At 41.2% G+C, this 27,306-nt stretch overlaps 1 protein-coding gene across 1 annotated transcript in view; it reads right to left on the minus strand.

Annotated features, from left to right (window-relative positions):
• Positions 1-5,132: 5,132 nt before the first annotated feature.
• Pkhd1l1 (PKHD1 like 1) overlaps positions 5,133-27,306 on the minus strand; it is a 166,857-nt gene continuing 144,683 nt past the window's right edge. The window contains exons 73-79 of the mRNA XM_059247025.1: positions 26,606-26,947; positions 23,308-23,459; positions 22,019-22,165; positions 21,560-21,713; positions 20,355-20,609; positions 5,633-5,740; positions 5,133-5,308 (exon numbers count right to left, since the gene is read on the minus strand). Of these exons, the coding sequence (XP_059103008.1) occupies positions 5,133-5,308; positions 5,633-5,740; positions 20,355-20,609; positions 21,560-21,713; positions 22,019-22,165; positions 23,308-23,459; positions 26,606-26,947 (1,334 nt within the window). The remainder of the gene's footprint in view (positions 5,309-5,632; positions 5,741-20,354; positions 20,610-21,559; positions 21,714-22,018; positions 22,166-23,307; positions 23,460-26,605; positions 26,948-27,306) is intronic.

Genomic DNA, 27,306 nt, shown 5'->3' on the forward strand with positions numbered 1-27,306 from the left:
GGAAGAGAGGGAAAAAAAAAAAGCCCCTCGCGGGGCGCGCGCGCGGGGGCCGCACACACTCACCTGCCCCTCCCCCTCCCCGCCCGCCCGGCGGAGGCTCCCGAGCTGCCGCGGGCCGCGCGTGCGCGTGCGCGTGCGCGCGCGAACACACACGCGCACACACACACACACACCGCCGCCGTCTCTGCCTCGAGCCCGCGCGCTCGCGCCCGCGCCCGCCCTCGGCTCAGTCCCAGCTCCGCTCATTCAAAGCCGGGCGCGCGCTCCGCCGCAGCCGCCGTTGCCGCCGCGCAGCCGCCATGGCCGCCCCTTCGCCAGAAACCCGCCCCGGGCCCCGCCCCGGCCACGCCCCGGCCACGCCCAGACCCCGTCCGGCCACGCCCAGACCCCGCCTCTAAGGCGGAGCTCGGGGCTGTCTCCAGGCTCTCCCTTCCGCACCCCGCCTCAGGTATCTTCCGGCCCAATAGGGGAGAGGCTGGTTCTTTGACGTACAAGCCGCAAGCCAATCAGCGTAGAGGGCGTGGCCAGCGCGACAGCCTTAAGGAGGCTTGAGCCTTTGGCCTTTTGTTGATAGCGGTGGCGGTTGGTTTCCCTGATTTTTTTTTTTTTTTTTGGTCGTGGAACGATTGGGCTTGTGCCAAGCTGTCCTCCTTTCCTCCCATATAGATGAATGTCTCGCCCGTAACCAAGCCCCTTTCTGTTCCATCCGTAAAACTTATCCTCCAGATGGGGCCGAGGGGAAAGCTGCATCTAGATTAGTAAACATTAGAGGGGTTCCTGTCTCAGAATGACTTGGATGTGACTAGGACAGACTCCCAATTATTGCAGCACCTGAGACGTTTACGAGTCTTTTCCAGGATTTAGCCTGCTCGGCTTAAATCTGAATTCAGTTTTTAACTGGAGATAAAGGTGCCTTTCCTCTAAGTCCCTCATTATATCCTGGCCTCCATCCGGGGCTAGGCATTTTACCAAGCCCCTGGCCTTATTGTGGTTTTATCTTAGAATCGGATATTTTCCTGTTGTGTGTTTGTTTTTGTTGTTTTGTGTTTACTTTTTTATTGTACATATTCGTTACTATGTCCCATAAAAAATGTTTTCACATAAGGATATATTGTACCTTAAACACATGCTTCCCACACACACAGACTGTACTACCTACACCCTTTTTTCTTCCACCTCCCATAGACCTTTGTTCCCCTACAGTCTAGGGCCTAAATAGTAGCAAAATTACAGTTATGAAGTAGCAACAAAAATAATTTTATGGTTGGGGTCACCACAACATGAGGAACTGTATTAAAGGGTCGCAGCGCTAGGAAGATTGAGAACCACTGAGCTGGAGTTTATTGCTGTGTTAGTCTAGTATTCCATAAGAAGCTACTGTTGGAAAGTGGCTGATAAGGGTGTGTGTGTATGTGTATGTATTTGTGTATATGGTATATCCAAAAGCTGAAAAGTTTCTTCAAATTGTTGCTCAGCTAGCCATTTTCTTTAAATACCTTTTAAAAGTGACAACTGCCTTGTTCTCCCACCATGATTCATCCATTATCTATCCATTTAACTTCTAGCTTTCCACCTCCCCCTCCTCCCTGCAGTCTGCTCCACATTTTTATTAGTAATTTATTGTGTTTTATTTTCTTTATCTTTGAAAAAGAATCTTGCTGTTCTCAAACTTAAGCCCCTCCTGCCTCAGGCTCCATGGTATTCTGGGATAACTGATATGTACCACCAATCCAAGACAGCAACTTAGTATGCTTACCCTGCAATTAGGAAGACAGTGAATTTAGGATTCTTACTCTGGTTCTAGGTAAACATGAATATATTGTTTAATCTTTTTGTCTGGATTTCCTCATAAGTGAACTTACTGTTCACAAAGCATTTAGTCAAGTGTGGTGTTGTTTGGGTTTTTTTGTTTGTTTGTTTGATTTTTGTTTTTTTTCTCTTCACTCTTTTGGTGGCTCACCACCCAGCTCCCAAATAAATCACACACGGAGACATTTTTTCTTACTTATAAATGCCCGGCCTTAGCTTGGCTTATTTCTAGCCAGCTTTTCTTAACTTAAATGATCCCATCTACCTTTTGCCTCTGGGCTTTTTCCTTTTCTTGCTTCTGTAATCTTAATTTCACTCTTACTCCATGGCCGACTGTGTGGCTGGGTGACTGGCCCCTTCTTTTCTCTCTCATTGATCTCTCTTGCTTCCCAATCCCTCTTTTTCTCCTTTTATTTATTCTCTCTGCCTGCCAGCCCCTCTTGTCCTTTCTCCCGCCTTACTATTATTGCTATTGGCCATTCTGTTCTTTATTAGACCAATCAGGTGTTTTAGACAGGCAAAGTAACACAGCTTCACAGAGTTAAACAAATGCAACATAAAAGAATGTAACACATCATTGCATCATTAGAACAAATGTTCCACAGCATAAACAAATGTAACACATCTTAATATTTCACAGCTCTTTGGCACATATCGAGCACTAATAGATTATAGCCATTTGATACTTCCCTACATCAAAGAAATCCCCTGCAGTCCCCTAAACAGGTATTCTAACTGTAATCTCTTTTATTGTCCAAATTCCAATAATCTATAATTTCCAATATTTTTCATATTTCCAAAGTCCAACAATTTTGACATGAGCTTTTTTTTTTTTCTTTTGGTTTTCTTTTAGATAAAGTTTCCCTGTGTCCCTGTAGATCAGGCTGGCCTCTAACTCAGAGATCCTGCCTCTGCCTTCCAAGTGCTGTGATTAAAGGTGTGCCTGGCTGTTTTTTTTAATTGATTACTTATATCTTTGTTACAAACAAATCACTTATTATGCCCCATGATAATTTCTTTTTTTGTGCTGCTTCTTCTTCTTCTTCTTCTTCCTCTTCTTCTTCTTCTTCTTCTTCTCCTCCTCCTCCTCCTCCTCCTCCTCCTCCTTCTTCTTCGTTTTAAGTTCACCACTTCTGACTAAAAGGAAGGAGGTACATACTTCTATAGAAATCCTGGTGCCTGCATTCTTGTTTCACAACATACAACAAAAGGAAAGCAACTGTACTGGCTGGCAAGTTTTATATCAACTTGACATGAGCTAGGATCATCAGACAGGGAGCCTCAATTTCATTGAGAAAATGCCTTCATAAGATAGGACTGTAAGCAAGCTTGTGGGGGCATTCTCTTTATTAGTGATCCATGTGTGTTGCTTAGATTCTAATGGATCCCTGAGGGAGGAGGTGAGAAGGTGTGGCATCAACAACACAGACACCTAGAGCCCATTGAAGGCAAATAACAAACTCAATTATTCAATAACACGGAAGGCCTTATGTACCCTCCTCCCAGCACCCAGTCTGTGTGGTCATCCCTCATTGGTTGGGTATGATCAGGAATTCTGACAGTTACCAGGAACTCTAACAGTTCCTGTTGCTAGGCCCACAGGCAGACTCCAGGTTGGCTCTTAAGGAGTACATTATGTGCATGACTTGGCAACTGGTCTGAGCCAATTTCCTTGACCCTTTGGGCCTGTTCTACTACATATCCACCCTTTTATTTTACTACATGGGCACTCAGCAGGAGTTGAGAGTTCTTTGCTCCGGCCTTGTTGACCCCGCCTCAGGGAGGCTCAGCCACTGGACTGTGACTGTCTTAGGTTGGCTTGCCAAACAAGCTCTTAACCGTCTTTGACTACCAGCCCTTCAAGAGCATCCATCCCTGGGGAGTCACCCTAGGTGGGGAGTGTCAGGCAGTAGTCTTTTGAATTTCAGAAAGCCAAGCATGCACAACCTCCTGTGGAGGGCTATGAGTTGGATTTCTAAGAGCCATTAACACCTATAGAGTTACCTTAGTGGCTGCCTGTTGTTGGATGTGCTATAGGAGACACTTAAAAAGTAGAAAGAGCAAAAGTACCACCCCGCCAATCAACACATAAGTAAAATCCAGGAGGGATCTAACAGCCTCTTTATATCATGCCAAACCTTTTTCAAAAAATAAAGAGTCAAAGGCCATAACCTGTGTTCTTGTCTGACTTAATTGGAAAATTTCATATGTTAGCTGTAATGGATAATATAGAAACTTAGCTGACCATGGGCCCTTAATATATTTAGCTAGCTCCCGGCCTGCCAAACTAATATTCCTCATCTCAAAAGGTATTATGCAAAATGAAGAAAAGCAAGGCTCCACAAATCTTCAGCCTTTAGAGAGGCAATGAGCAAGAAAGGGGAGTATATACATTATCTATCTTGGGTGATTTTCTCCTTGGTGGAAGCAGGCTGACCTATGGCCAAGTGCACATCTCTTGCTAAGACCCATATTGGTATAGTGGCACTCTGAGGAAAAACACAAGCATACCCCCTCCCATGGATTAGCAGGGGGGCTGGCAGCTGCCATTGGAGGGAGATAGGATCTCTCCATCTCACCAGGGGCAGAGGTGTGTTCCTTGGCAGAGACACCCAATGCTTGTAGCTGAGCTGAGCCCCTTCTAGGGCCTTGAGGTCCAGGTCTGAGACCTGTTGAAACTAGGCATTCAAACCAATCTGTGCCTGGTACACAGGATGGACATATTCCCCATGCCCTGTGAGCACATCATAGGTCACTAGGATGTTAAGCAAGATGTTCGTCCAGGCCTGGGATTCTGCCTGCTCATCGTAGGCTGATCTCCAACTGAGAAAGACTGCAGGCTCCAACACAGCTCTCAGCAAATGGTACCAACTGAAATACGTTTGTAACTGCATCGGCCATTGAGCAAGGACCTGCTGAAAGTAGGGGGAATCTGAGCCTGACTCACTGGCCGCCTTCCAGATGATGGGGAGATCAGCCATGGGGGTGGGAATCCAGGGCTGGTCATCGGCATTTGGGCCCATATTGACTGGGAAGGCTTCTATGGGCCTACGGACTGACAGTAGCACAGGCTGTGAGAGTTGTAAGACATCTGGCACCCCAGAAGAGTAGCCACCTCCTCAGACAGTCCAGTATTGGCATAGATTGCCCCAAGAATACTGCGGCAGAGGGGTAGCTGCCAGCAGTGGCTGTGGAGCAGAGGGGGTAGCAGCACATGACTTAATGACAGCTGCCTTCTCTTTGACAGTTTTGGCAAGACCCAAACCGACAGCTACATTTTCCTTGATAGATTTTGTGGGGCCCAAACTGACAGCTACATTCTCCTAGACGGATTTCACAGGGCCCAATTTGACAGATATCTCGAGGCCCAAACTGACAGCTATATTCTCCTTTACAGATATCTTGGGGTCCAACCTGACAGTTACATTCTCCTTGACAGATTTCCCAGGGCCCAAACTGACATCTATGTTCTCCTCATCATCCGATATCGTAGAGATATCTGACAGGGAAGTGGTGGGGATGATAAAAAGATTGCCCACCTTTTTCAACGGGATGGAAATTTGTATCGGACCCTTATGTCCTGTGCTTAGTGGGGGACTTTCATGGTTTTTAGGCCATGACCCTATATCCCCATGGTTTCTCCAGATGAGGGACAGCGATCAGGAGCCAAGCCTTGGTTCCACCTCCTGGGGGGTCAATTCATATGTGGAGGTGCCAAGCAAACTGAAATGAAAAAAAAAAAATGTGCCTTCCTAATGGAATGGGCAGACAAACATGACAGACAACACAAAAGAAGGAAAGAAGTGGGGGTCCCAATGATTACCTGCCAAGGGGACTGAAAGAACACCACACTGAGGGGCCTTCTCACCAAAACACACCGTCTTGAGGGCACTGTCAAGCAATGCTAGTAAAGAGAGGGAGACATCAGAACCTGTGCCGGGAGAAACAAAGTAACAGAAGCCCCATGTTCAAGTGCCATTTCAGTTCTTCTGGCCAGCTCAGTGGGTAGAGCATGAGACTCTTAATCTCAAGGTTATGGGTTCGTGCCACACATTGAGCGCTTGAATTCTAATGGCTCCCTGGGGGAGGGGGTGAGAAGGCATGGCATCAACAACACAGACACCAGGAGTTCTGCCCTCAGGCAGAATTCAGGTTGGCTCTTAAGGAGTACATTATTTGCATACCTTGGCAACTGGTCTGAGCCAATTTCCTTGGACCCTGTGGGCCTGTCCTACTACACATGTGGAAAGGTTCAACCAATTGTGGCTGGGGCCACCTCTGTACCGGTGGCTCTAACTTCTGTAAGAAAGCAAGTCGATCAAGCCTCATGGAGGTTGCCAATAAGCAGCACTCCTCCATGGCCTCTGCATCAGCTTCTGCCTCTGGTTCCTTCCCTGTTTGAGTTCCTGTCCTAGTTTCCTTCATTGATGAACAGAGATTTGAAAGAGTAAGCCCAATAAGCTTTTTCCACCCCAGGTTCCTTTGGTCATAGTGTTTCATCATGGCAATGAGAACCCTAGCCAAGACAACAACCAAACTAAAGATTGCAAACCGAACTTACTTTTAAAATACCTATGAGAGAAAAGAGAATATTTTAAATTTTGTTGGTGATCTCACAAGCCAACACTTCAGGATCCCACATTTAGAAACCACTTCTTGAAGTGTGCAACTTTAAATCTTGTCTGCTGCCCAAATCTTGGGGGGGGGGGTGTGCACACAGAAGGAGATGAGCAGATGTGTAAAGTAGGAAGAACAAAGGAGATTTTCAAATTCTGAGTAGAAAGGGCAATAAAACAGTCCACTAAAATTACCATCAGAAAACACTCATAGATCGTAACTGTTTCTGATCCTAACTGTACATGAATGACTTTTTCTGGATTGTCTTTCGCCCTGGGGTCTAGTTCATCCTGCCTGTTCTGTGCATAAAACATTTGCCCATGTTAAAGCTTCTGATCAGCCTCCTCCTCATTTTATTCAGGCTCCCCCTGGGAGGGTCTTCATTTTTTAAATTCTCCAGCTGTGGCTGAATCTGGTGCACTGACACTCATTCAGAGATTGACCAGCTCTGCACTTCCAGATCACCTCACTCAATTTCTGGCTTTTCATTGAAGGATGCCTCTTTTTATTTTCTTCAATTTTAGACCAACTGATAAAACTTAGACTTTAATAATTTTTATTAATGAACAGCTGTTCATAGTTGAATACAAATTATGAAGTCACATTCATTTTCTGATCAAGCGAGACAAAAGACCTGCAGCTCATAACACAGAGTGACAGTTTGAACAGGCATATTTGAAAGCATAAACCTTTTGATAATTTTAGTATATTGTTTTATTGGTCTGGCTACTAGAGACTTTTACTTGCTTTTAAAATAATAAACATCAATATTCTGGAAATTTAAATATTTTTAAATATCTAAAACCACTATTTATTAATTGGGGTTAATGATTTAATAAACAAATTGAACAGTCTAAAGCATCTTTAAAAAAAAAAACCTTCAGTGCTATTAAGTGAAAATTAACTTTCCATGAAGCAATTGCATAGTTTCTAACATTATATAACAACCAAGAGTAACCTATTGCTTAAAACAAGAAGACCTGTGATCTAAGAGCAATTGTTTGAGTTAGCCAAGTTTCTTTAGAAGGGGCCTGGATAGAAGTTTAGAAAAATAACACAAGTTTTATTTAATTTTCTTTCTACTAGAAATAGATTAAAGTGAAAAGAGGGTAAGTATAAACAGAGTTTACCTCTCTCTTTTTTTTTTTTTTTTGGTTTTTCGAGATAGGGTTTCTCTGTGTAGCTTTGCGCCTTTCCTGGAACTCACTTGGTAGCCCAGGCTGGCCTCGAACTCACAGAGATCCGCCTGGCTCTGCCTCCCGAGTGCTGGGATTAAAGGCGTGCGCCACCACTGCCCGGCTCAGAGTTTACCTCTCTTGACTGCCTGGTCCCAAATAAACACACAGAGGCTTATGCTAATTACAAATGCTTGATCAATAGCTAAGGCTTATTACTAACTAACTCTTACATTTAAATTAACCCATTTCTATTAATCTATGTGTTGCCACGTGGCTCGTGGCTTTACCTGTCCTCTAGCATGTCTTACTTCCTGGGCAGCTGGGATCAGGTCTCTCTGACTCGGCCCTTCTTCACCCCAGCATTTTCAGTTTGGCTTATTCTGCTTTGCTATAGGCCAATCAACTTTTTTATTAACCAATGAGAGTAATACATATTCACATCATGCAGAAGGATTATTCCACAGCAGATAAGTTCTCACTCTGTGTCTAGGCTCATGGCTTGGTGACGTAACATCACTTGGCTTGTTCCACATTCATCTGTTACTCTGTGGTTTAAGTAATCTGATCTGAATATGATGTGGAGACCCAAGGCCATTTATCATCTTGGGATGCAAATGTTGTGTTGTTGTACAACAATATGAAATACTAATATGGTTTGTCTTGTATGTAGGTTGCAAACTTGACAATAGTGTGAACTTACAGTGAAAGACTCAACCCTTCAGCTACATACAACAAGGTGGCCATGACAGCTGTGACCTTTCTTAATTTTAAGCCTCAGTTTTTATATCTGCAATATTAGGTTAATAAAACCTTTTATTTTGCAAACTAAATGTCATAATGTAAGCAGAAATGTGTTGGAAGCAGCAGTAAAAATTGGTGAAAGTTTTCAGGCATAGAAGCTTATAGTCTTCTTTCTCATCCAGGAAAACTTTGAGCTCACTACTAGAAATGCTGCCTCCAAGGAAAACAGAGGAGGATCCTTCCATCATTAGCAATGGATGTATTTGCCAGTAGCATATTATTTAAAAAGGAAAAGGAGTAGGATCATTAAAGGTTGAAGCTGAAACTTGAAATTAACTCCCACCAATATTGGCCCTTTGTTAAAAGCCAGAGTAAAAGTGCAGAGATCGGAACTGAAGCACAGTAAGCCTCTTCTTGGCTCCTCAGACTGTAGCTACTACTCACAACATTATCCATGCCAAATTTAATCCATGCTGCCTGTACCCCATCATTTCATCACAAGTAAGCATCCTATAATGTGTTTTAAGGGTTTTTTTGCACCCTATAAGCCATCTCAGTACTTTTACCATGTGCTTATTACAAATAGGTTTTAGGTGCAGCCTTCTTCAGGATCTTAACTTTACTGTTTAAAATAAATAGATTCAGTTACCCTTGTCTATCAGTTCAAAGCTATTTGGGAGGCTTTGTTTTAATAGTTGCTATTTAAAGTCACAATTTATTTCTAGCTGTTGTTTTGGATCTCCTTCTGGCCACCCACCTCTGGCTCTTGAAAATATAATATTAGCAATTCTTGTCAAAGATGTTGCTCTCTCTCTCTCTCTCTCTCTCTCTCTCTCTCTCTCTCTATATATATATATATATATATATATATATAACCTATATATGTATATAATATAAATATATATGTATATATATTTACTATAGTAAAGCTACTTATCTCTCATCATAATAAATATTATAAATGACATTAAACTCTTTATCAGGGAGGATTAAGTTCATGTTGCAATCACACAAGAAATACTAAAAAATTTGTCATATATTTTCTCTTCTTAGGAAGAATTTACATATACAAAGGCTCATCAGTCTAAATATATAAATTGCTCTAAAGAAAAAAAAAAACAGTGAAAGTGCTCTTGTCATGTGGTTGGATACACTCATAAATTCCTTGCCCAAAAGGGATTATTTTCTCTGCTCACAGGCACAGATGCCATCGCCATAGCAACCATCACTATTTGCTCTGTCACTGAGTGTGAATTTTATACAATGTTATTTAAAACATTAGGACTGTGAGTCAGGATGAAGTGCAGTTTCTGTAATATTTTGGAAGTATTTTTTATCTGAAAAATATACAATGCAAGAAAATTTTCATTATTCTCTCTATTAGTTAATTTACTTAGAGATTTTTTTTCTGTACTTAAAGATGCGCTGTGTGCCAAATCCTCACATGACCCTCAATCTAAAGGAACTTGTCAAATAAAGTCAGCATTCATGGGCAAATAATATTCCTGGCACTGCAGTTTTTCCATAAGGATTCAATCATTAATTCATAATAACTGAACTACTTAATATATTAGGTCCTATGAATGGGGTAACAAGCATCCAGACACTTACTGCATGTCCTCTAGTAGGTACTTTCTTTGGATATTACAAAATTTATGTAATTACTGTCTAGAGAGAAGTCAGAAGAAATAAATGGTAGTGTTTCTTTCACTGAGAAATGGATATTCTTGGTTATCTGGAGCCCACATGAATGAGATGAAAATGCCCACTGATGAGTCTGGACCCTGCAGATAAGAGTCCCCTGATCAACCACAGAATGAATCAAATCAAGATATAGGTTTTTCTGATTTGGATGGTATGGATAAATGTCTTAGTTTGAGTTACTATTGCTATGATGAAACAACATGCCCAAAAGCAAGCTGGTAGAAGGAAAGGTTTATTTGGCTTATGCTTCCACATCTATAGTCTATCACTGAAGGAAGTCAGGAGAGGAACGCAAACAGAGCAGTAACCTGGAGGCAGGAACTGATGCAGAAGCCATGGAAGGGTGCTGCTTACTGCCTTGCTCCCCATGGCTTGCTCAGCCTATTTTCTTATAGAACCCAAGACCACCAGCCCAGGGGTGGTCCTACCCACAATGGGCTAGAATCTCTCGCATCAATCACTAATTAATAAAATGCTCTACAGGCTTGCCTACAGCCCAATCTTGTGTAGGCATTTTCTTAATTAAGGTTACCTCCTCTCTTATTACTCTAGCCTGTGTCAAGTTGACAGAAAATTAGCCAGCACAGATAATGACTGGAAAAAAATTATATAGCATGGCTCAGAGAGACAAACGTTGCATGTTCATCCTGGTACATTTAGCCTGGCTTTTTAAATCTTTTGTTTTCTATGTTTAATTTGGAGTACATTTGGAAGCTAGGAAAATAGAAAGGGACCGTTTGCTATAGTGCGCTAAGAGAAAGGGAACAGAGTATAGGTAAAAACAAAAATTAAGAGGGGAGTTCTGGGGGCAGAAAGGTTAAAACAGGCAGCGGATGAGATGTGAGAAACAAAGAGGATGGAGGGGAGGGTGACCAAAATGAAGAATGTATGAAACAACTCTTGGAAACCTTACAACTCAATTAAAGAATATAATTGGAAGATATGAAACATGATGAGGAAAGAGATAGGAAGTATTGGGGTTTAAGGGTTTAAGAAGGGAGGAGAGCAGCAAGATGGGAGTTGGTCAACCAAAACTAAAGATGTATGAAAAACCCTATGGAGATACACTAGTTTGTAAACTAACTGCAAAATATTGTTTCTTTTTTAAAACTGAGTTTGGGAGTTTGAACTGAGGAACTTTGCCTAGGTAGAAAATCCTTCTCCCAGAAGACAAAGTTATTAAACAAAAATCTCAGTGTAAGTCATAGGATACCTCTGTAAAGTTGAGTTATTGGCCAGAGAAGCCACAGCATTCCCCAACACACAAAAAAAGGGTATCTCTTTTGCTCTTGGTTGTCCATCATAATGAAAAGATATCATTCTACGTTTTATTTTATTTTAATAACATTATTTTCACTAATTTTATAAACTGACCATGAGTTTCCCCTCCCTCCTCACTTCCCAGATCCCCCCACCCTGCTTTCCGTCTATTCCCCTTCCCTTCCACTCCTCCTCCATCTCCATTCAGAAAGTGGCAGGCCTCCTATGGGCTTGAGCAAAGCATGATGGCATATCAAGTTGCAGCAGGACCAAGCTCTTCTCCTTGCATCAAGGCTGGTCAAGGTAATGCAGCATGGGGAGCAGGATCCCAAAAGCCAGCTAAGCACCGGGGACAGGTCTTGATCTCACTGCTAGGAGCCTTACAAAGAGAACAAGCTACAGAACTGTCACATATATGCAGAGGGCCTAGGTGGGTCCCATGCAGGTCCAGAGTCTATGAGCTCCCACCAGCTCAGGTCAGATGTCTCTGTGGGTTCCTCCTCATGACCTCCCTGGATCATACAATCCCTCCTCCCTTTCTTCAGCAAGACTCTCAGAGCTCAGCCCAGTGCTTGGCTGTGGATCTCAGCATCTGCTTCCATCAGTTACTGGATAGGGTGTCTCTAATGACAATTAAGGTAGTCACCAATCTGATTACAGTAGATGGCCAGTTTAGGCACCCTCTCCATTGTTGCTAGGAGTCTTGGCTGGAGTCATCCTTGTAGATTCCAGGGAGTTTCCCTGGTGCCACATTTCTCACTAACGCCAACATGCCCTCCCTCCATCAAAACATCTCTTTTGTTACTCTCTCCTCTGTCCTGCTTCCTACCCACCTCCTATACCCAGCTCATCCAACCCACTCCCTCAAGTTCCCATTCTTCCAACCCCCTACCCTGCCCCCAGTTTACAAGGAGATCTCTTCTAATTCCCCTTTCCTTATAAATCCCTCTTTGGACCCACCTTGTTATCTAGCCTCTCTGGGGCTGTGGATTCTAGGTTAGTTACCCTATATTTTACTCCTAATATCCACTTATGAGTGAGTACATACCATGTTTGTCTTTCTGGGTCTGGGTTACCTCACTCAAAATGATTTTTTCTAGTTCTATCCATTTGCCTGTAAATTTCGTGAGGTCATTGTTTTTTTACAGCTGAATAATATTCCATTGTGTATATGTACCACATTTTCTTTATTCATTCTTTGATTGAGGGGCATCTAGGTTGTTTCCAAGTTCTGGCTATTACAAATGATGCTGCTATGAACATAGCTAAGCAAGTGTCCTTATGCTATGATTGAGAATCCTTTGGGTCTATGCCCAAGATTGGTATAGCTGGGTCTTGAGGAAGATTGATTCCTAATTTTCTGAGAAACCGCCACACTGATTTCCAAAGTGGCTGTACAAGTTTGCACTCCCACCAACTGTGGAGGAGTGTTCCCCTTGCTCCACATCCTCTCCAACATAAGCTGTCATCAGTGTTTTTGATCTTAGCCATTCTGACAGTTGTTAAGATGGTATCTCAGAGTCGTTTTGATTTGCATTTCCCTGATGACTAAGGATGTTGAGCAATTCCTTAAATGTCTTTCAGCCATTTGAGATTCTTCTGTTGAGAATTCTCTGTTTAGCTCTGTAGCCCATTTTTTAATTGGATTGTTCAGTATTTGATGTCTAGCTTTTTGAGTTCTTTATATATTTTGGAGATCAGCCCTCTGTCAGATATGGGGTTGGTGAAGATCTTTTCCCATTCTGTAGGCTGTCCTTTTGTCTTATTGACTGTGTCCTTTGCTTTACAAAAGCTTCTCAGTTTCAGGAGGTCCCATTTATTAATTGTTGCTCTCAGTGTCTGTGTACTGGTGTTATATTCAGGAAGTGATCTCCTGTGCCAGTGCATTCAAGACTACTTCCTACTTTCTCTTCTATCAAGTTCAGTGTAACTGGATTTATGTTGAGGTCTTTGATCCACTTGGACTTGAGTTTTGTGCATGGCGACAGATATGGATCTATTTGCAATCCTCTACATGTTGACATCCAGTTATGCCAGCACCATTTGTTGAAGATGCTTTCTTTTTTCCATGGTACAGTTTTGGCTCCTTTGTTGAAAATCAGATGTTCATAGGTGTGTGGATTAATGTCAGGGTATTCAGTTTGATTCCATTGGTCCGAATGTCTGTTTTTATGCCAGTACCAAGCTGTTTTTATTACTATGGCTCTATAATAGAGCTTGAGGTCAGGGATCGTGATGCCTCCAGGGGTTGCTTTATTATACAGGATTCAATCAAACCACAAGGACACGTGCTCAACTATGTTAATAGCAGCATTATTTGTAAAAGCAAGGACCTGAAAACAACCTAGATGCCCCTCAACCAAAGAATTGATAAAGATAATGTGGCACATATACACAATTGATTACTACTCAGCAGTGAAAAACAATGATACCATGAAATTTGCAGGCAAATGGATGGAACTAGAAAATATCATTCTGAATGAGGTAACCCACACTCAGAAGGACAAACATGGTATGTACTTACTCATAAGTGGATACTAGATGTAAAGCAAAGGACAACCAGACTACAACCCACAGCTCCAGAGAAACTTACTAACAAGGAGGATCCTAAGAGGGTCACATTAATAGCCCTGTGAAGGAGAAATAGATGAGATCTACATGAGCAAACTGGGGGTAAGGTGGCATAATGGAGGGCAAGGAATGGGAGATGAGAACATAAGGAAATGGGAGATTTTAACTGGAAGAGGGACAGAGTGAAAAACCAAGGAAAGAGATACCATGATAAATGAAGACATCATGGGAATAGGGAGAAACAGGGTGCTAGGGAAGTTCCCAGGAATCCACAAGGATGACCCCATTTTATACCCTACTAGCATTAGTCGAGAGGGTGCCTGAACTTGTCTACTGTGGTAACCAGATTAGTGAATAACCTAACTGTCATCATAGAGCCTTCATCTAGTTACTGATGGAAGCAGATGCAGAGATCCACGTCTGGGCGCCAGGCTGAGTTCCAGGAGTCCAATTGATGAGAGAGAGAGGAGGGACATTCTATGAGCAAGGGACATAGAGATCATGATGGGAAAACATACAGAGATGGCCAGCCAAACTAGTGGAAACTCATGAAATGTGAACCAATAGCTGTGGAGCCCCTGTGGGACTGGATTAGGCCCTCTGGATAGGCGAGGCAGTTGTTTGGCTTGAACTGGTTAGGGGGGCCCAGGCTGGTGGTTCAGGATCCATCCCTGATGCGTGAGTGGGCTTTTTGGAGCTTAGTGCCTAAGGTGTGACACCTTGTGCTGCCTTGGTGCCATGGAGGGGCTTGGACCTGCTCAACTGAATGTACCAGGCTCTGCTGACTCCCCAGGGGAGACCTTGACTTGGAGAAGGTGGGAATGTGGGGAGAATTGGGGGGGAAGGTTGGGGAGGCCGGAAGAGAGAGGGGGATCTGTGGTTAGCATGTAAAATGAGTAGAAAATTTCTTAATAATAATAAAAACATAACATTCTTCTAAATCATTTAAAGAGAAAAAAGTAAAATTATGTTATCTAATTTTTCTATATACACATTGATAATAAAATGTTAAAAATACAAAAAAATCAATTTCTAGTACAAAAATGCCAGAGAAAAATTATTTCAAAGCAAAGAATACAAAAGAAAAAAGGGGGCTATTATATGAGTGAAGACATGTGAAGTTATATTGTTTATGGATTCCTAAAAACTGGGGAAATATAAAAAAGTAGTGATTAAAATGTGATTTTTCCCATTGTCTATTATGGGAATGTAGTATGATAATTCTAGAAAGTTTTTTGAAAACAGCCAAAAGCTTTGAACAGTTAATTTAGTGTCTTTTCACAAGTCTGTGGCAAAGAAGAAAGCTTTTAGAAATCCCTTTTACTGCCAAGTAACATAGTATAAGACCTCTTGATTAAATGTCTATAGAAAAAAACTGACAAAAACTTCCAGTGGGTGAAACTAGAACTTAGGTAGAAAAAGATCTATATACGGTGCCAATTTTGCGGCGTTTACAATGCATGTATCTCTTCCAGAACCCTAATTTGTTCTGGAGATAGTAAATTATACATCTTGGGATTTAATTTTCTAACAGAAATGAAGTATCATGAGATGGAAAGAAAAGGGGAGTTGCCTTAGAAAGCCTGACTTTAAGTCTCAGCATGGACTAGAGGTATGTCTGACCTCCTCAACACCATCAGGACCAGACATTTCTCTGGAAATGACTGAAGTGGGTATGAAAGAGCTCAGTTACCCAGTGATGTAAGACCAAGCATCAGCAGTATCCTTTGACACGGCAAGTGTTTGTCACAGGGCTTTCATGCATCTTCTCCAAACCTCCTGTCAAGAACCTCTTACCTGCAGTTTCCATAAAGTTATGACTTTGTTCTATTCCAGCTGTTGGCTTGAACTTCTTCTATTGCTTCTTGCCATTCATTGGGCCCTCCCTGCTTCCTTTTCCAGTCACTTTCCCTTTTAGGCAGCCCTCCTAGACAATGCTTCTGACTGTTAGACGCTCACTAACCACCACCCCCCCCACCCACCCCCGCACACACATATACATGCACACGCACGCGCACACAAAAGTTCATAGCTCATCCCTGCACATCAGGAAGATGCTATACTGTGCAAGTTCTGCCATTCGCTACAAAAGATTGCTACTGGCTTTCTGATTAAATTCTTGGGCCACAAACTCCTCCATTGCATACCTTGCCCTTCAAGGACATATATTAAGTTTTCCATGAGTTAAATGTAAGGTCCTTTTCTCTTGGCTTGGGGTTAGAAGCTGGTTTCTATATCCCCTCTGTTTTGAAATGTGGCTTCTAAACACAGCTGTCTCCAAAGATCTGCTCCTGAAAAAAAAATCTTCTTCTAATATTTAGGCTTTTAGGCAACTTACTTTGAAACATGTTAAGTATTTGTGTGGTATCTCTCTTTGTACTTTGTCTTAGCCAAAATTTATGTTTTCATATCTGGCTAAAGGTGTGTCCTGTGACTAACAGAACAAAGAAAATTTCCTCAGGTGTATTAGCAGAAGGCTGCCTCTGTCCCCCAACCTTGTCTCTCCCCTTTTGCTTGCACAGATGCCTAACAGTGATCAAAGGTGAATATACTGGGAGATGGTATGTGGGAGACAGTGCACGGGCTTCATAGAATTTTATCAATTAACCCAAATTCATTTTGAGCTCCATCTGTGCCTGCCACAAAAATGACTGCCATGCCTTTGGTGGGCATTCTGCCAAGTTAATCATTCCCTTTAAAATTTTCTGAGTAAAAGTTATATTTTAATAGTCTGAAAGCTTTTGGGTAACTTTATTAATCTGTAGCTTTCTGCATTCTCTAATTTATTACTTTGTAAAATAAGGTTTTTTTTTTTTAATTGTGTTCTTTGTTGTTGTTTTGCTTTTGATTCTGTTAACCTCGGGAGTTGGAACACAAGCTCAGTAGAGACAGTTTTGGAAGGCAATGCGGACTAAATGGAAACTAAATTTGTCCCAATGGCCAGTTTTAGGGATGCCAAGAAAACTCTTCTTTCTTCTGGGATTCCTAGAATACTTGCAGATCTGAAAGGCAAGCGTTCAGCCTGAGGAAGGTGCAGAACAGTCTTGCCACCAAGACTGTCAGAAAGTTCAATGACAGCCTTTGGAAACTGGAGCTTTGTGAAGGTCACAGAACACCAGAAAAGGTTGGTTTCTTTGCTTTGCTTTTTGTTTGGCTTTTGTTTGCCTGTTTTGTTTTTGTGACTACATGTCGCAGCATGTAGCCTAGCTTGCCTTGGAGTCACTGTGGCAATTCTGCCTCTTTCTCCTCAACACTAGGGTTAGAGGCATGAGGCACTAAGCTCGGCTCCTTCAACTCCTTAATGGTACTTTGAGAGTACTTGGAGATGGAGTATCTGCTTCCACATGTGAGATTCCTGTAACTTTTCATGAAATAAGAACATGTAAGTATAAGGAATCAACAGAAACTTGTATTTTGAAGAAACTTGAACTTTTTGATTAAATATAAGGATTACATGTCAAGTATTATAAAAATACAAAAGTATTTTTGCATATTTCCTTGAAAATGCTGTAGGCTTTTCTTGTTGTGCAGCAAAATGGCTGGTACATAGCAGGTCTTCTGGTTCTGTGTTCAGCCTGTTCTTCAGTAGGCACTTCAGTTGCTTGCTGTAAAATAACAATAATACATTTTTTAAAAGAGGAGTAATAACATATGATACATTTAAAAGTATGTGTCATTAATTTTAACTTTTAATATATTTCATAGTTTGACTAACAAGGTAAAAGTAACATAAAATAATCTCAAAATTTGCAAATTTTACATTACCATTGATAATAATTTTTTGGTGGAGATGTATATAGAGTTACAATTCATATATAGTTTTTTTATGGTCTTTGTAGGTAAGCTAGCAATTTTATTTAGCAAAGCATGGTGATTCTCTCAAAAACAAAGTATTAAATCACAATGAAAACAGTGTTTCAATGTATTATGGGAATTAAATTTTTTACCTTCATTACAAATATTAACAGCAAAGCAGAAGCCATTGACAGCTTTTGGCATTTGGAAAAAGTCCTGGACACGACTCAATAATTATACAATTTACTATTGATTTGAAAACAGTATGCTCTTAGCTGGCAAACTACCAAAGTTGTGAGGGACAGTCAGAATGACTGTGGACAGTAATTGAAAATCAAGCCATTTATCAGTCACAAACTGCACTAACATACAGTCAGCAGTACTAACCATTTAGTCAATGGCCTTGTAAGTAATATTCATTGTACTATTAAACAATTTTGAAAAACAATCTGTTCTTTCATTAAAATTCTGGAGACACAACATCAGACATAAAGCTGACTCGTGCAGCTTGTGTGTTGGTTATTTGCCTATACACTTCTTGGCCCTCAGCTTCGAGCCCCACTTCCTTCTCCTCCCTCTCTCTCACATGTCCTCAGCTGTGAGAAGACAATAGTGGGTCTCAGAACCATGCTTCTCCCTTCCCAGCTGGACCCTAATTATTCTCAGCCACTAGAAGGTGAGCCATTCAGGCTCTTCCCCATGTCCCAACTGTTGATTTTAGTCTCCTTTGCTGTTATTATTACTCCTAGAACCAGCAACATGGTGACCTCTCATCCTGGCCTTCTTTACACCTGGTTTGGGATTTTTTATTTGAGTACTTGAGTAGTCTGAATGATTGTCCCACTTTAAATTCTTCTTCAGTTTCATTGTTTGTTATGTGATGCCTCCATTTCATTCATCTTCCCCAAACCAGAAGTTCTTACCTTTTAAATAAATCATAAACAGATTAATATTTGCCAAGCTTTTAAGCACTTTACACTTTGCTTGGCCGGACCCTGCCCAATTAACAGTTCTAAGTCAGAGGTGAGTGTTATTCTCCTTTGGAGAATTAAAATCAACTCTACTGCATTTTCAGTACATATAATACATAAAGAATATGCTCTTCTAGGTACTTGAAGTTTGATGAAAAATATATTTTGAATGCAAATTCAGTGCAAGTATATAAAGGCCTATGATAATTATATGAATGAAGAGACCAAGGAAAAGGGGAAAATATTTCACAGAATGGGAAGGGAAAAGGAAAGTAGACTAGAGAATGTGGGTTTTGAGCCAAACCCAGAAAAATGCTGAAAGAGGTAGGTAGAGTTGACAAGTAGATGAACATAGTCTAGATGGAGGGAGCGTGTGGAGTCGAAATAATGAATTAATTTATGTGTTGTTTATTATCAGTGCTGAGGTTGAACTCAAGGCCTTGCACATGCTAGTAAGCCTACCACTGAGCTATAGTAGCCAGCCCTGAAGTTGAAAATAACAGGAAGGTAGTCCTTAAAACTGGTTCTTAGTCTGTGGTCTTGATGACATTTTGTGTACAGTGACACCTGGTAGTTACTGTTATCACCATATGTTCCTGTGCTTCAAAAAGTGAAATCTAATAACAGTTTGGAGGGTAAAAGTGAATGAATTCATGAGGAAAGGTTTTGGAGACTAACACAGTGGATGAAGGAAAGAAGGAGACGTTAAACAAGGACAGATATGAGACATTCTAGTCTGATGAAGATGGTGAAGAGCTGGTGATGGATGTGGAGTCTGAGAAGTATGAACTGGAGGGGTCAGGAAAGCATGGTGTTGTTACTGCGATGAGGCCGGTGTAGAAGAAGTACATGAGGACTCAGTGTTGACTGCATTTAGTTGAAGGCATGCCTTTTCCTGCTCCTACATTTTTCTTGGCTCCTGCTTTTCCTTCTCTCTCCAAATTGTAGACATTTTATGCAACACTCCCAAGCTTCACATGCTACTCATAGAGTAACATAGACCATCATTTAGAATCATTCTAGCTCAGAAAGGCCTCTCTTTCTTTTAATCTCTTCAAATTCACTATCTGCTGGCCACATCTGGTCCTAACATCATTTTCACCGGGTTACACCTGATTGGCCACACCAATTAGAGCCCTGTGGCCACAGTTACTCATTCAGTGATGAGCATGTACCCCAACCCAGGTCAATGATTGGGCTGTGGGATTGGGCTGCTGAATCTGTTGAGGAGGTGTCTGTGTATTGTGTTGGCCACTGGATTGTATAACATAAGCATAAGTGTATGGGGACATTTACCACGAAGACTTGGAAGAGGAGTCAGCCTGGAAGTGGAGTTAACACTAAGAGAATAAAACCAAGTAATGGAAAAGCATCACCTGAGTCCTTGACTCTGCTGTGACAGAAACCGGACCACTGCTGGGCTTCTTAGCTAGTTTGTTGCATAAGCATGTCGAGCTGTGTCTGCGCTTTGTAACACCTGAAGAGTTCTGAGATTATCCACGCGTCTCCACCCCCACATTCTTGTATTCTACACATAAAGGCGGTATCATTTCCACAGAGCTGTCTTGTCTGCCATTGAACTTATATTTCTCTTTGTGTCTCTAGTGGTGCCAGACACAACTGCTGTCGGAACAGCTTTTGATTAGGAAACGCTTGCTGGCCCCTGCAAACCTGGAGACAGGTTCCATAAGAAATGAAGTGTACTTACCTGTTGTCGGGTTCAAGATGAGAACGGCAGCCATAAATACTTCCAAGAGCAACAGTCTTCCTACGAGGCAGCCTGTTACTACAGTCAGTATCCGGACAGGAGTACCCACAGTGGATGCTTTGCTGTGGCCACCACTGCTGCTGCCGCTGCTGCTACTTCCGCCTCCACCAGGGAGAGTCTGTGCTGACAGGCTGAAAGCTCTCGATTCTACCCGGACAGTATTATCCAGGATAAATTCAAGTTTATAATTTTTTCCTAGGGGGAGAAAAAGCATTGTAGTAGTTGACTTCTCTGCTTGTTTTCAGTCAGTTCCCATTCGTCCTTTATTAGCTTGAAAATCGTGACTAATTTCTAATGAAGTATTTTTGTAAATGGAGTCAGGTGACATAGTTTGAGTGCAGAGAGGGATAAAGAAGTTCTCAGAAGTTCAGCCTGCATCTAACCACCGGCATGGGAACAGTACTGTCCCTAGGCAGGTAGAACTGGGATGTGAAAAAAGCTACCACAGCAAGCCAGAGGGTAAACTAGTGAGCAGTTGTCCTCCATGGCTTCTGTGGCAGGTTCCTGCTTCGAGTTCCTGCCTGGACTTCCCTGAGTGATGGGCTACTCTCTGGATGTGTAGCTGAAATGAACCTTTTCCTTCCCTAAGTTGCCTGTGGCTGTGGTGTTTATCATAGCAACAGGAAATCCACTAGAACACTTTTGATTCTTTACAGTAACTGGTTTATTGACTCAAGGCTCCACAAATCCTCATCTGTACATATTTTCTCTCTTTTTTTTAATTAGTTTGCAGAAAGTCTACAAGTAACTTCCTAGTTCAGCTCTGAATCCTTGCATAGATTGTTAAATTACTACAAGTCTACCTTTTCTTAAATGAAAAATACATATATTAATTTTAAATTATAAATGTAACACATTTATGAGAAAATTTGGAGCAATAACAGGCAAGAAGAGAATACAAATCATAATTTTTTATGTGTGATCTCCAATTATATTTAAATTTCTCTAATCATTATTTTAATTTCTTTTTTGTATATTAAATGTATTTTATAAAAGGGGCCAATTATATTCAGAAAAAGGCATAATATAGCATTTTGATTTCTACAGTTTATTGACCAAAGCATTATAGAATATTTTGTCCATTCAAAGAAAATACACAGCTCTTTACTGAGGAGATGTATGAGGACCTAATATGGTCTACTCACCTGTTCTGTGAGGAGTGAGATCTGTATAGTTGGCCCAACAGTTGCTAAATGGAATTGTTGTATTTCCACTAAGGCCACCAACTTGGTTGTTATTGGAGTCCTTTAGGATAGCCCTCAAAGTAAGTGATGTAATTCCAACTGATACACAGTTACCCTCAAGAAAAAAGAACAGTGGAGAATTATAACAAATGCCCTGTCCTAGATCTTCAAAAAAGATCTACTAATTTTTACATGTCTATTTCAAATTAAAAATCTACAGAATCTCATAACCTCTCCAAAGGAGATCCTGAACATGAACAGAAAAACACATTCATTTCAAAGAAACATTTTGGAAACAGTAAACAGAAGAGGCTATCCAACAGGTATTAGTTTTAACTCTCACATTCAAGCTGCCAGGGAAGTGGGTCCCTTCCAAAATTATAAAGCTGTTCACTCTACACAATGGGAGTCAGGACTCACCTCAGGATCTATGGCCTTTACTGAGGGCTGCTGAGGAAAGGGCTGTCCTGGCTGTGCTGCCACCGGCTGAGCAACCACTGAGAGTGAAGACACAAACGCCATGTAGTGAACAGGAAATACAGATCTCTCAACTGGCTGGGCAGTCACCTGGGGTGGACAGAGCAAGGAAGTGATTTTTTTCCAGGACAAACTGCATTTCACAGCCAACTCAGCCAAGCCAAGTGCAGTATTCAGTTCATTTAAAACAGTAAATTAGACATGCAAGATTGGCATTGTTATAAATTTCCCTCTTGCTCAAAGCTATGACACAATGCTAAAAATATTCAAAGCAAGGTGCATGGGAAAAACTAAGTTTTAGAATATATGATCGTGTTCGATGCATGTGTGTATGTGTGTGTGTGTGTGTGTGTGTGTGTGTGTGTGTGTGTGTGTGTATTCCTGCAGATACATGCACCTATCTATGAAGGCCAGAGGAGGATGTAGGGTGTCATTTCCTGTCACTTCTCACCTTACCTGCTTGGGACTGGGTCTCAATAAACCTGGAACTAGCTGTTTCTAAGCCTGGTCAGCAAGTCATAATAATCTACTCCCGTCCCCTCACCCAGACCAATACTGGGCTACAGGCATGCCTGGCTATCTTTAAGTGTGAATGATGGGAATTCAAAATTCAGGTCCTTATGTGTATTTATTAGTTTTATGTGAACTTGACACAAGCTAGAGTCATTTGGGAAGAAGGAATCTTAATTGAGAAAATGCCCCAATACCATGGGCCTATAAGAAAGTCTGTCAAGCATTTTCTTGATTAATGTTTGATGCAAGAAGACTCAGCCCACTGTGGGTAGTGCCAACCCTGGGTGGTGACCTTGAGTTGTATAAGGAAGCAGCATTCCTCCACAGCCTCTGTTTCAGTTTCTGCCTCCAGATTTCTGCCTTGAGTTCCTGTCCTGACTCCCCTTCATGATGGACTATAACTGTAAACTGAAATAAACTCATTTTTCCCCAAGTTGTTTTTGGTCATGGTGCTTTATCACAGCAATTGAAACCCCAACCCTAAGACACATGCAGCATGCACTGTAAGCACTGTGAGTCATTGACCCATATTCAAACCCTCAATCTTATATTTTTTTAAACTTCATTATTATCATTTTAGTTACCCCATAAAAAGTAAATTAGAAATACATGCTATCTAGGTTTCTGTTTTGAAATATAAAGAGGGTCTTAAATTCCTTTTAAAAAGCAACACCATTTATAAGATAAAATACATTTTTATTCTAGATGTGTGTTCTTACCTTAACCCAGCCAGAATCAGTCGGTTGTGGAATAGGACTGGTAATGGACATGGAAGAGATATTGAATCCAAGGATAGTACTAATTTTGCCTAAGATGACCGCTCGTCCAAGAGAGTCAGAAATTTCCCGGAGTTCAGACAGTTGCATCTGACCTATGGGGGAAAAGCATTAGGGCATCTGGATTACAAGACAATGGAATTGTGGGAATATGCATAAGTTTTGGCCTTCATTTTGTTTGCATACTTCATCACATCATAGTATGAATTATCCAGGGGTTCCGGGGATTTTGCTACATCCAGCGTGGGATATCTGAGAGAAAAAATCTACATATACTATGCTCTTATGTCTGTTAACTTCATTCCTCTAGGACAAAATTCTATCAATATAACTACAGCTCCATCAGGCATTCAGGGCAGGAATACCTCTAGATGCCCCAAGCTCCTTATCTGTCTCTTTATTTCTCTGGGATGAAATCCCGTCTAAATAGCTTCAATTCTGTCCGGTTCCCTCTCATAGTCCTTCTAACGACTAAGCTCTTATGCTTCAAGCCTCATCTTCATCCTCTGTTTCTTCATTCTCCATCTCTTCTACTCTCTACTCCTGGCTCAAGAGTTCTGCCTTACCATCTACATTACCCCTATGTTCTTCTCTTCTCCCTAGTGATGCCATTCTTTCAGCTCTACAGAAAAATGCCTGTCTGTCCTTCCCCTGGCTACTCAGTTCTCTGCCTCCTCAGGAATGTTGCTCTACCTTCTACCTTGATATGTAAAAACCTCTTTTGTTCTCAGTCAATTGCTCTGGAGAGCCAATAGGCCTCAAGGAGAGAGGATGGTCTGAACTTCATTAGCACAAGAAACAAAGCTATGTGTCTCCCCCCCAGCTTGTCTTTGCTTACTTGACCTTATCCAAGTACTGACTCCAGCAGGGAATTAGTTACCTAGAAGTTTAGCAGGTCTGAGGAGCTGAACTGTTTGCCAATCTGCCTGGGCACGCAAGAATTTCATAACAGAAGACAGCTGAAATATTAAAGGCTGGATAACACCAAATATTCATGATAAATGGCTTGCCTTTTGACAGACCCTTGGCCAGTCAAAGTATAGCTTCAATACACATCTAAATCTCTATAACATATTCTTGTGGCTCGCCACATTATAGACTACTAACACTTTAGTACCTGAAAAGAATATGACAGTCATATTAATAAATTGGGGGAAATGAAAAACTCAAGAGAATGTTATAAGATAGAATTTAAGAAAGAAAAAGACAAAGGTAGAGAAGAACACACACACCTGAAAGAACAGTGAGAGAATGTGTCTCCTGATTTAAACTAAACTTTCTCATGTCATTCTTTGTTAAGTGAAGTATTGTCAGCCTTTTCTGTAACCACACATTACTTATTCAGAATAGAATATTTTTAGAACTTAAGTATAATAAGCATCTACCCACTATTAGCATGTGCATTAATAACTTGCTAAAGTTATCAGGTTCCTATCAACCTGTTACCTTCTTTGGACTTCTGGCAATTTTCAAGTCTGCACATGCTTTCCCTTCTCTCTTCCTTTCATGGCAGACCTGGGATTTCCTCTTAAACCTACCACCTCCACAAGGATTCCCACTTTATGAATTGACACCTCCATATGCCTTTGGATAGATTCTGATACTTTTTCTTGATTTCTTCTCCACTTACCTACCAATCCATATTTAATCATACACTAATTTTCAGCTTTCTTTGTCCTTACTACCAAAACCCTAGCCTAAAGTAGTGGTTATTAAAATAGATTTTAAATTGGCTTGCCATTTTCTACTTTATTCCAAGCACTGTAGTCAGTGATTTTTAGAAAACCACTGTAACCAGGATGTTATTAAGATCCTGCAGCTTAAAAGATCCACCATCTTCCACATCCTAAGTCATGCCTTCAGGACTCAAATCACCAAATTTCTACCATTAAGGATAAAGTAGAAAGCTTGGTGTTCTCAGCAACATTGGTCAATGAGCCTACATGACACATTGGAACCCCCACTCAGGGAATTTTCAGTTCAGTTCGAAAGGCCTTGCTTGCATGACTCAGACTCTGGGATAAAGGCGGAGTCTTACATATTCTTCTCTCTCCCCTAACTCCTTCCAGTTGTCCTCTCCAAGATCTCTTAAATGTGAGTGCTTCTATGGTCGAGGGTAGATGTACCAAGGTGCATCATTCCATGTCCACTGCTACCTTACAGTCACGGGCTCTCAGGCCAGTAGCAGAGTCAACCTCTGCTATGCTGCTTTTCCATTTCTCTTGATGGCCATCTCACTGCTGAAGACCTTAACATGAAAGCTTCTTACTCCTACCTTGAGGACTCTGCCCACCCAGAGGTTCCCTCAGTACTTCCGCTGCCTCTTTCTAGGGTGCCTGACACTATGTGAATGCCATATGACTATGTGTACATCCTGGATACCTGATGTTATCTATTAGCTGTATGACTATGTACACATCTTTATTTTTACTCCTCCATGTTTTTCCATGATTTATCCATTTCAAGCCAAGTCCTAGGGCTTTTCTTGAGACTTGAGACCCTACCCTATACTGTGCTTTGAAAACACACCATAAGCTTGCTTTTCCTTATGTTCCTGTGCCTCTGTTCCCTGTTCTCAGACCTGTATCTTATATTTATCAGGGTTTATCTGGTATTGCTACAAAGGGGTAAATAATCTATCTGCCTGTGTAACCTGGGCCTGCTGCAACTCCTAGGTTAAATCTATAGGTTAAGTCATACTGAAACCAGAACACTGGCCATATTAATCCAAGGAAGTACAGAGCTGATGAAGGGAAGTCAGCTATGACTCCAGGCAGATAACATCATAAAACTCATTGCTACAACATAAGCCTAGGCTTTCTATGTTCTTCTAAGCAACAGAGTTCCATTGGCAGCTTCCTTTTCTAATTGATTATTTTAACTTTTTTTTTACTGTTATAATTTTTTTATTTTATAATTTAATTTAATTTTGTGTATCAGCCATGGATTTCCCTGTCCTCCCCCCTCCCGCCCTAATTTCACTCTTTATCACTCCTCTATGAAGTCACCTCCTATTAAGTCAGATCCTTTTGTTTAATTTATTCTTGTGCAACCCCATCATAATTCCTCAATGAGTTATTATTATAGGAGTAGAGAAGTAAAAGGGTTTGTAGGCCTTTGGGGTTCAAGAAATAGAGGTAGTAGCATTCCCTATGGCCTGGCTAACCAGGCTCTGGTAGGTTTATTTATGACTTTACACTTTACAATGACATTCCTTTATCTCAAAGTCTGATATCCATACCTGTGCTAGAATTGCTAAAGAACCAAGTGGGAGCAGCTCCAATCTCTACTTCCATTATGCGTCCCATGGATCTCTTCTTCCGAAGACTCGCTCCTGTTATCCTGCTGACACGGATTTTGTCATGTGATATTTTTAGGAACAAGGCAAGATTTCTAACCAGATTGTGTGAGCTAAAAAAATCATCTTCGGTCACAGCAGGCAGTTGGAAAGAAACAAAGATGACTGTAGCCGTGTGGACTTCCACGGGTGTAGTACCTTTAACCAAAAGGTAAAGCATCTGGTAGGTTCTATCAAAGTAGTTCTCACCAGGGATAGCAGAACCCAAGTCAGGAAGGAATTGCTCTATAAAAGAAAAAGGCCAAGATAGCAAAATATATTTCTATTAGCACAATGGCCACACACAGTATTTCATATTTGTTTGAACTCCAAAAAGTTCAATGATACCATTTTCATAACAAAAAACATATTAAAAACCAAATGCTTATTAAACTAACTTGCAAAGTTATACTCCATTAAAATAATACTATTAATAGTCTATATATAAAATTTATTTCTAAAAGAATTACTCTATAGTCACAATATAAATGAGAAGCCAAACTAATTATACACCCAGGAATTAATTCTGTACTTATAGAATACTACTTATATATTCTGACTTTCAAAGCCATGGATGAAGGAATTTGGTAATTTAAAGTATAAAT

Source organism: Peromyscus eremicus, chromosome 20, assembly GCF_949786415.1.
Source record: "Peromyscus eremicus chromosome 20, PerEre_H2_v1, whole genome shotgun sequence".
In the NCBI taxonomy this organism is placed as follows: Eukaryota; Metazoa; Chordata; class Mammalia; order Rodentia; family Cricetidae; genus Peromyscus; species Peromyscus eremicus.